The 9,517-nt window shown below is 33.8% G+C and overlaps 1 protein-coding gene across 2 annotated transcripts; it reads left to right on the top strand.

Moving 5' to 3' along the window:
* The first annotated feature begins 269 nt into the window (after positions 1–269).
* Positions 270–7,744, top strand: HEMD (uroporphyrinogen-III synthase family protein). 2 transcript variants are annotated; one of them, XM_020362852.3, is made up of 9 exons: positions 272–515; positions 1,937–2,024; positions 3,033–3,099; positions 3,808–3,926; positions 5,472–5,564; positions 5,678–5,733; positions 6,365–6,450; positions 6,847–6,978; positions 7,409–7,744. In XM_020362852.3, exons 1-9 carry the CDS (start codon positions 312–314, stop codon positions 7,461–7,463), a joined length of 900 nt encoding a protein of 299 aa, XP_020218441.2. In that variant the 5' UTR covers positions 272–311; the 3' UTR covers positions 7,464–7,744. The 2 variants fall into 2 exon arrangements, with proteins under 2 accessions (XP_082930119.1, XP_020218441.2); XM_083073993.1 differs by lacking the exon at positions 5,472–5,564 and having other exon boundaries at positions 270–515.
* The last annotated feature ends 1,773 nt before the right edge of the window (positions 7,745–9,517 follow it).

The following is a 9,517-nucleotide window of genomic DNA, read 5'->3' as shown; positions in this document are numbered from 1 at the left end:
GTTGAAGGGAAAGAGGAACGGTAGTGTTGCTGGGAGGTAGGGCACATAGCAGAGCATGAAGGTTGCAAATTGCAAGCAGCAGGTAAGGGTCGGGTTGGGAGATTGGGACGCAAATCCCCACCGTTAATCATCATTACACTCACAAACCAAACAGAATTATATTAGCATCTACACCCAACCAGCACGTGCCACGTGGCAGCTTCCATAAGATAATTTAATTAAAAAGCGTAGATGTCGGCAGATATTTTGTGTAATTCATGAATTTATTAATAAGGGGTTACCCATTTCGGCATGGTGGATCGAGAGCGAGAATGGCCCAGTTTTCTCTCTCCCCTCTCTCCTGTCCCTGTGCACCTCCTCCTCTTCCACTTCGCCGCCCTTTCTTTCTCTCTCCTCACCGAGCCGCCGCCACCGACGCCGTTTGCACGTCCACTTCCTCCTCCGTTTCCAATTACGCGCCCAAAGTCGTCGTCACCAGAGAGCGCGGCAAGAACGCCAAGCTTATCGCTGCTCTGGTACTCACTTCTAATCACTCACTCTTTTCAACCTCTCGCTGCTACGATTTCTTTTCTTAGGACTGCATTGCAATGTGCTTATTCTTACTCACTCCAACTCCAACTAGCTAGTTGTGCTGTGTTTTCCGACTCTCGTTCTCGTTCCTCTGCTGCTTTTTCCTGCAATCTCAGCTTGTTTTTTCTTTCACCTATTCCGCGTTTGTATGTTACGTCTTTCTAGGAACTGAACGCCATCCCGTCGTGTAGGTGTTTGATTAAAGGCTGAAATGAATGTCAATGTGTAGTATTTTCTAATTTCTATGACTTCGCTTTCCGTTTTTTTTTACTGTCCAGAATTTTTTATGGCTTGTTATCTTATTGTATCTTTAAACCACGTTCTCTTGCAACGTCCGTACAATGATTTGGATTTCTATATTTCCATGGATGATTTAATATATTTTACGTAGCAAATGTTATGTCATATGTGAAGATCACAATAGGTTGTTAAAATGCAGATTAGTTTAGGGCTCGGTTATAGACAAATTACTTGACACTCTCATGTTTGAAGTTTATGACCGATCAGCTACAAAGGCTGGATTGATCGATTAATTAATACAAAAGCTGCACTTTCTATGTAATGGTTTTGCATTTCCTTCATCCTATAGAAAAGTCTTGTTAAACATTCTAGGAGCTGCAGTTTGTTTCTGAAAACATACTGTTGCTCTTCACAGTCTCTCCTTTTTAAATGGATGATGACATATAACAGCTTCAACAAACATGTTCATTTTTTCTGATCGCTATTTCAGTAAGCTTGTTGCTTCCACCATCCATTAAAAAAAGAAATGATAAAACGTTCATCTTTATTCTTTCATTTCCTTGTGCTTCCAATATTTACTTTTGTCCACGAATATATAACTGAATCAGAAATCCATCCATATTATATGTTTCTATTCTAACTACATTATAAGTTCCATCAGGGCTGATACATTTCGTTCTGATCTAATCATTGCACTTGCAAATTGATGTTGCACTTGCACACATGCTTATTTTCTTTATTTTTCCCATCTTCTGCCATTGGGAACTTCACACTGAAATTCAACTAATTTCCCCCCAATAAACCCAAAGGATGAGGTTTTATCAGAAATCCTTTGCAATATAGTTCATGGTCAGGATTAGTTTATTTTGTGTTGAAAGAAGCTTATGATCAAAATCTTAATGAGAGCTTAAAAAATATTTCCTCAAAAATAATTTGAACCAAGCATGCTCTTAGATGACCAACTAGGTTTAGCACCCAGGCCATGTCAATAAAATGAAAAGGATCATCAAATTATAACCATAAATTCTACGATTGTAAGCTAGCCCATGTAAGTTTTGTAGTGGACATCAAGTTTGACTAATCATTTACACTGAAGTAATCTAGGCAATTCCAATGTTGAGTGCAGGTTAAACATGAAATCAATTGTTTGGAGCTTCCACTCATTGAGCACACGCGGGGACCTGATTTAGACAGGCTTCCTTCTGTATTAGGTGGTAAGTTTTAGGAAAAACCCATGCTATGAACATTTGAATATTTTGAAAGGTTTGAATTATGCAGTTTTTATCTAGTAAAGATAATTATATATGAATTTATCTTTTATTGGGCCAATTTATTGACTAAAATTTATGTGTCCTTAATAAGAAGAAAAATGCATTGGTGACCAAGGAAGCACAGACACCTGAAAATAATAGTCATATTAGTGTTGTGCACGTGTTGGACACTTTGAAGTTTGAATACTTAAAGCTGCATTTTACAGTTTTTTCATTTTTTTTGCCTATTATATCAATACAAATGGTAATGTTACAATAATTAGATAAGTTATAAAATTTTATTATGTCTATGATGACTCAAGGCTCAGTTTTAAAGCATTCTTTCTTTCTTTTTAAATAAGATTTGTGTTCAAATGTTAATTTTATACATTGCAACATAGCCTTGCCTTTGTCCAATAATTTTAATAATCTGTCATAACTAGTGTCCTTGTTGTATGCATGCATTCTAGGTGGTAAGATTTATAATGTATAGTTGATGATACAAAATTGGTGATTGATGAGCTAGTGGGCTACATCCTGTTACCATCAGTAAGCATACAACATTGATGATACAATAGTCTCCTTGAAAATGAGGGTTTATAGCTTCTAATGCCTACAATAGCCTTTTTTTTTTTTTTATAAAAAAAAGATTTTCTTTTTCTATTTATTCTTTCTAGCTCCTATTTATGAATAGCTGCCCTTTTAGAGTTGCCCAACTAATATGAAATTTGTGTAGAAATAGGCTGGGTTGAATTTGGTCTAATGTGGAGCTATGGTTCTTTGCTATTTTTGAATGTATGATGATTTTGTCAACTTAAAAATCATTTGCAATTTTGCACATTATATCTTAGGTATTTTTTTTGATACACATGACAAGATCTATCATATCTTGTCATGTTGTCAATGCCATGCATGTGAGTGCCTCATGATTTATCATTGGTTCATTTCTTCCCATCTCCTTGATACATGCAGACAATGCATTTGATTGGGTTGTCATAACTTCTCCTGAGGCAGGTTCAGTCTTTCTAGAGGCATGGAGGTAAGGAATTAGGGTTTATTTGGGTAATTTGTGCAAAATTAATCTTGAGTAGAATGTATTTTAGATGAATTATTGTTTATTTTGAGTTAAAGTAAAACATTTGGGCAGAAGTAACCTTTAGTCACATCTAAATGATTTTGCAAATTTATCAGAACATCCCTTTGCCCTCCAAAATTAATTTTGGGTTATTGTGGAATTCAAGCCTAATATGCACTTATTACTTGCTGAGTAGTAACAAAGTCGCAATATGCATGATGAGGGTTTACTGAAGTTTGTAAAGTGTCGTTGATGATTCTGCTAAATTTTCATCATTTATTTTTTTCAGTGAGTTGATCAATCTTTATACCATTTTAATAATTTTTATTACTCCCCTTTAATTATGGTTGTCCAATGGGAAGAATTGAAATATCTGTTATTATGCAACGTGTTTTCCTATTGTCTATGCTCTAGACTATTTAGATTATGCATGAGTTGTCAAAGATGTAAATGTAAATTGTTCAAAAGATAGTTGTTTATGGTTTTGGTCTATTCTGTTGATACTTTTTATAGTTGGTTAGATGCAATGATACAAAGAATAACGTGAAGAAAACTAAGGATTTGTGTTCTGTTCTTTACAATGCTTTTTTCGTTTGCACAATTTTATATGATTTTGATGAGCACTTTATTTTTATATCAAATGATTTTCTTAGTATTGATTTTTGTTCCTAGAGCTTCCGGGATGCCTCATGTCAAAATAGGTGTTGTTGGGGCTGGTACTGTAAGTATTTTCAAGGAAGCTTTGCAGTCTTCAAACCAATCCCTTGACATTGCCTTCGTGCCATCAAGAGGTAAGCTGAATTTAAATGGCTCCTGCATTGTACTATCCCTAGTTTTACTTCTTTACCTTGGTGGTTTGACTGAAGAAATATAAAGTAATGTCCAGAATCTCATCAATATTCTGGGCTATCAAAATAGAATATGCCATAACATTAATAGTTAATTAAAGTATTCATTTAGTCTGACATGTGGCATTGACAGGAATGAAAATTAATCATTTGATTACTATAGGTGATATTACTTTAGGAATTTGTCACTGTATAGAAGAAAAAAAGAATGCAAGTTTTAGTTCTTAAACTTTTATGAATACAAAATGGTTTGTATCGCTACTTTCTTCCATAATTGCTGATGGTGGTTTGTATGGGTTGGTAACATCAATATTAGCACCAACCACACAGGCGGGGATGTCTCCTTTACCAGGGACTATGATGAGAAACATCTTTTTCTGCTTGAATATATTTCCTTACACCTTCTTTGTCCACAAACTTCTCAGTTGCTTCAATCACCAGGTTAATTCCTATGTCAAGCAATAGCATACACGCACCTTATGATCATGCCAGCATCTCAAGAAAGTTCCTTCTAATCCCCTTCGAACCATTTTATTTCTTGCATTATCACTGCATTCAACCTTCTAGAGTATAGATATACAGTAGTGGAAGCAAAAGCTGAAGCAGTAGGCATTTAGGCTTGAGCCACTACCAACCTTTAAAAATTGATGCACTAACAACTGCACTGTTGAAACCTGATCAGTCATTCACAAAAAGTTGTAGACATATTTAATTGTGAATCTGGTATGAAGAATTTAGAAGACAAAGAATATTTCCAACCATTGCTGAGATGTCTCCATCTGTGTCTTGCTCTCTAGACACTTGTCATCAGTCACCTTTTGATGTACATAAGTGACTAATTCCAAGCATTGTTAGGAGGCAAGGGCATGACTGTAGCTTTGATGATGAGAATCTCATATTCATATCAACAGAGTTAAGAAAGAATGTAACGACAGAGAGAATTCTATATAAGGACTTGCACTGTCATTTCATACAGGAACTAATTCTTAAATTAGTATTCCTATAAAAACCAACTGGCCAAATGCTCAATTTTCAACCATGTCATTGCCACATGTCAACCACACGTTTACACAGTTAACAAAGATGTTATGACAAGGTCCAATCTTCAACAAAAAGGCAGGTAGAGGGACTAAAACTTCCCCGAGTTGAGGAGGGGGTGGGGGTTGGGAGGGATCGTTCATAGACTAATACATAAAGTAGTGTCAACTCTAGGGACTTAATAATTTAACCTTAATGGTTCCAAGATATGCATCTAGACAGGGAAGAGCAGGACTTTGCTTTTACTTTGACTGTTCTGTTACTTTTGTTAATCAGTGGTGTAACTGCATGCATTTTACTAAGGAGAAAATTAACTGAGTCTAACCATGTTTAGCATTTCATCAGTAGGCTTTGTATATAATAGTAAAGTGATTGAATTGAAGCTAGCTTTTGCTAGACTGTAATTTAACTTCTGAACACGGAAGTTATTATGAATTTGGTAATTTTCAGCAACAGGAAAGGTTTTTGCTACAGAGCTTCCTAAGATTGGAAATAAATGCACTGTTCTGTATCCTGCTTCTGCAAAGGCTAGCAATGAGATTGGTACATGAGATATCTTATTGCTTTCTTAAATAATCACAATTTTGAAGTTCAATATTTGAATTAAATAAATGGAAGGCAATGATATACTAATTGTCTGATATTTATATAACCAGAGGAAGGACTTTCAAATCGTGGATTTGAGGTTACTAGGATGAATACATATACAACGGTACAATGTTTTAGCTGTACTTCTTCCTTACAAGCAATGCATATTCTTTTGGTGTTTCATATGATTGGTTGGGTTAAACTATTAAGTATAATATTTTTAATGGTACATTCCCCACAATTTGTTTCATTGTCTTTTTTGGAAATGATTTTCCTGATAGAATGTATTTTTGTGCACATGCCCCATTATGCAGTTTGGAGGAAAAGGTTTCAAAAGCACAGAATTGTGTCCTTACAACATCTATATTATATTATATTTTTATTTTATTTTATTTTATGTGTATGTTATAACCTCAGTATATGGGGAGTCTATAAACTATCAATTCAATGGCTTATTTTTTTACTTAGCTTTGATCATAACCAACCTTTTCTTGCATGAGAAATGCTAGCAATATACTCTCTTACACACTCTCCTTAATTAGTTAAAATTTATTGGAAAAACACAATTTAGTGGGTTCTACATCCTATTTAATGATTTTCTCTTCTGAATTTGTAGTTTTCAATAAATTCTAACTAATAAGAGTGAATGATTTTCTCTCTTTGATTTCTTGCATTTGCAACAACTTCTAGAAGTGGGCTATTTGTGGTCTCTACCTCAGATTCACTGCTGCCCCTAATTCAAACTTATTTGTCAGGTGCCGGTTCAACACGTTGACCAAATGGTTCTAAAGCTAGCACTTGCTGCCCCTGTTGTTACAGTAGCTTCACCATCTTCTATACGGTGAGTTTCTTTTTGCTTCTTTGTCTTTTGTCTTTTTTTTCTTTCTCCCTTTTAAAGTTTTAATAATAAGAATTTCATATTGATTTCAAACCTTCGGAGACTTGATCATATTTGTATTCAATATGTCAACTCTATGATAGGGGAAGTCATGTGTTAAACTTTCTTGATGCATCCAATGACTGTTTCATACTGATTAACTGGGAAGCTGTTTTTGTCCCTTTTTTAATTAAGCGTCATAATGACTCCTGGTATTGTATGGATCATGGAAAACTTGCTTTATCTTCTTATTTATGCTGTAAAAATAGGTAGGACATTTTCTTAGGAGGTTGCACTTTATTTAGTATTTACTCAGTTTTTCCCCCTTGAGATAATATAACTAGTTCAGATAATCTGCAGTGCCTGGAAGAATCTTCTTTCAGATTCAGAGTGGAACAATTCTGTTGCATGCATTGGTGAGACAACTGCTACAATGGCAAGAAGTTTAGGATTCGCAAATGTGTACCACCCAAAACAACCAGGCATCGAAGGGTAATCACAAATCCAAATTTTAGTGATTATAGTTAATGAATTTTCGGTAGTTCCTTTCAGTAATTTACTCTCTTTTCACCTCCCGGTCAATGGGATGTTAAGTTGGTCTAAGTGTATAAAGAGACTCTCTTGCTATTATAGACGGGAATAATATACTAACTTAAATACCAAAATTACGAGAACTTGTTTAGTTCTCTAAAATTGTAAAAATGTCATTTCAAATTTTGAAATTATCATTTAATATTTAATTTTGTAATTTCAGGAACTAAGATTATGATTGTTTAGTAAGGTGGACTAAATTGACTTTTACTTGATAATTTGTAATTTTATAGACTTAAATTGACTGATGATAATTTAGTTTATTTCTTAGTTAGACTGGTTTGAATTTCTGTTATTAACATTCTTTTTTTAACAACCTTATTCCTGACAGCTGGGTAGAAAGTATTCTTGAAGCATTAGGTTCCTATGATGAATTATTGAGGTAGATCTCAGCCTTTCGTAGCAACCTGGAGATGTTTTCAACTGTGTTCTCATGCTGCAAGGTTAATATAAGGATTTGGCATCAGTGGATGGATATACTGTCCCTGTTCAGTAGTATATTTAAGGACAAATAACTTCAATAAGAAGAGTGTAATGTATATTAGGAAATAAAGTACACTTATAGTCATTGATTAAAAAAATCATTAGTTTAGATTGTAATTAATTTCAAAGTTTGTTCAACATTCACTTGTTTATTTAATCACAAATTCTAACAATTAATTTTTAATTAATGACTATAAATGAACTTTATCTAGCGCACTCTTTCACTTAAAAACTGGATCCTTTTAGGAATACCAGAGAGGCTATCACGAGATAGTGGTAAATAGTTTCCATCATGTAAATATCAATGCCAAATTTTCTTCTATTACTACATTGAGCACTCAATTTGTCGCTAAACACTATGGATTTCCTTGATTTGAAAAAAGGATTATTTGCATTAAATGAGGATTTTCATATTTTAAGGAAGTTTATAGAGTCGACGAAAGCAAGCCAGGGCATTGATATCCTGTCACCCAAACACAACTTGCATTCAAGAATGTGGCTGACTGGAGGGGGTACTTGGGAGCCTTGTTAGTTTATCAATTATGTTTTTTTAGCCCTCTTTTCTTTTTTGGTCCTTGTAATTTTCATGTGCTTTGGTCTTTGTTATTTTTTGTCTTTCTAACATATTCATTCTTTTTAATCCCTGAAATATGTTCATTTTCAAGTAGTTCCGTGGAAATTTTTTTTGATAGGATTTAAAAGCAAATTATCCAATATTATGACTTTATAAGGAAAGAAAAATAAGTATGATATGTTTTTCAAGGACCGAAAACAATTTTAGGGCCTAAAAAAAGGTACAAATTTGCAGGGATATACAAGTTATTTAAGCCCCTTTTTTATGTATAGTATAGTATTATGTATCTGACTTGATCATCTAAGAATGCATTGACATACTATAAGACTTAAAGGAATCAAATAAGTTAATAAAAGGAATCATTGTATGATATGTTTTAGTTCATTTTAATCTTGTATGTCAATGTATCTTTAAATGTTCCTTCTATTATATATTATGTTACATTCAAAGAGTACTCCATATCAGTTATTTGTTTGATAAATAAACTGGATGATAGATAGAAGGATTATTTTTTTCATTAGAAGTTTAGGATTTAATTTGTTTTACGAATACAAATTATTTTAGGATTAAAACTTAATGTAATCTATGATAGAAGAATTAAAAGTGCAATTAAAACTTTTGTGCAAAATTCTGACTAGTGTTTTAGGCACACGTGATACTCGCACATCGTCCATGCAAGACCTTTGCTGATTAAAATTAGAAATCAATCATGAGCTTCCCACTCTCGATTCTGAAATCAATTAGGGGTGTCGTGTCGTCAGAACGAATTCATCTGAATTTAAAGTTGGAGCGGGAAGGCTTGGAAATTGAAACCCAAAAAGTATATTGAAGTCGTGGAGTGGCCTTCATAGTTTCAACTCTTCGCCATTTCCATAGGATAGACGTTGACGAAAGTTTGTAATGTCTAATAATTTATTTTCAACAAACTTATTCAAACAGATTATAATTGATTGTTAAAATGATTTATTTTCATAAATTTTCTAAGCACACCTAGGAGAAGAAAAAAATAAAATACCACTTAAGCATCTGATTATGTGGCCTGTGCAGAAAGTATTTTTCGTTAGATATCAAATTTGTATTGGTAGTAAAATTTACGTTCGTGGTAATTGTGATTGTTTATTGGACCACAGTTATCATAAATAGTTGGCATAGTACACAAGTACAAAAATGTGCTTAATGATGGTTTTTGCAATTTTAAATTCCCCAGACAAAAACTAGAGTGGGGAGGGGTAGATTATTATCGAAATGGTATGAAGACACGGAAATCTTTTTCCTTTAAAAAATGATGTCGAACTTTTGATTTTCGTTTTACTTTGTCCTTTACCGAAAGTAGAGTCGGCAAAATTCAAGGTAAAGGCATACTTACGTGCTGACAAACAATGC

Source organism: Cajanus cajan, chromosome 4, assembly GCF_000230855.2.
Source record: "Cajanus cajan strain Asha chromosome 4, NIPB_CcT2T_4, whole genome shotgun sequence".
Lineage (NCBI taxonomy): Eukaryota > Viridiplantae > Streptophyta > Magnoliopsida > Fabales > Fabaceae > Cajanus > Cajanus cajan.
Note: the sequence above shows the minus strand (reverse complement) of the source record. Positions and strands in the feature narration are given on the sequence as shown.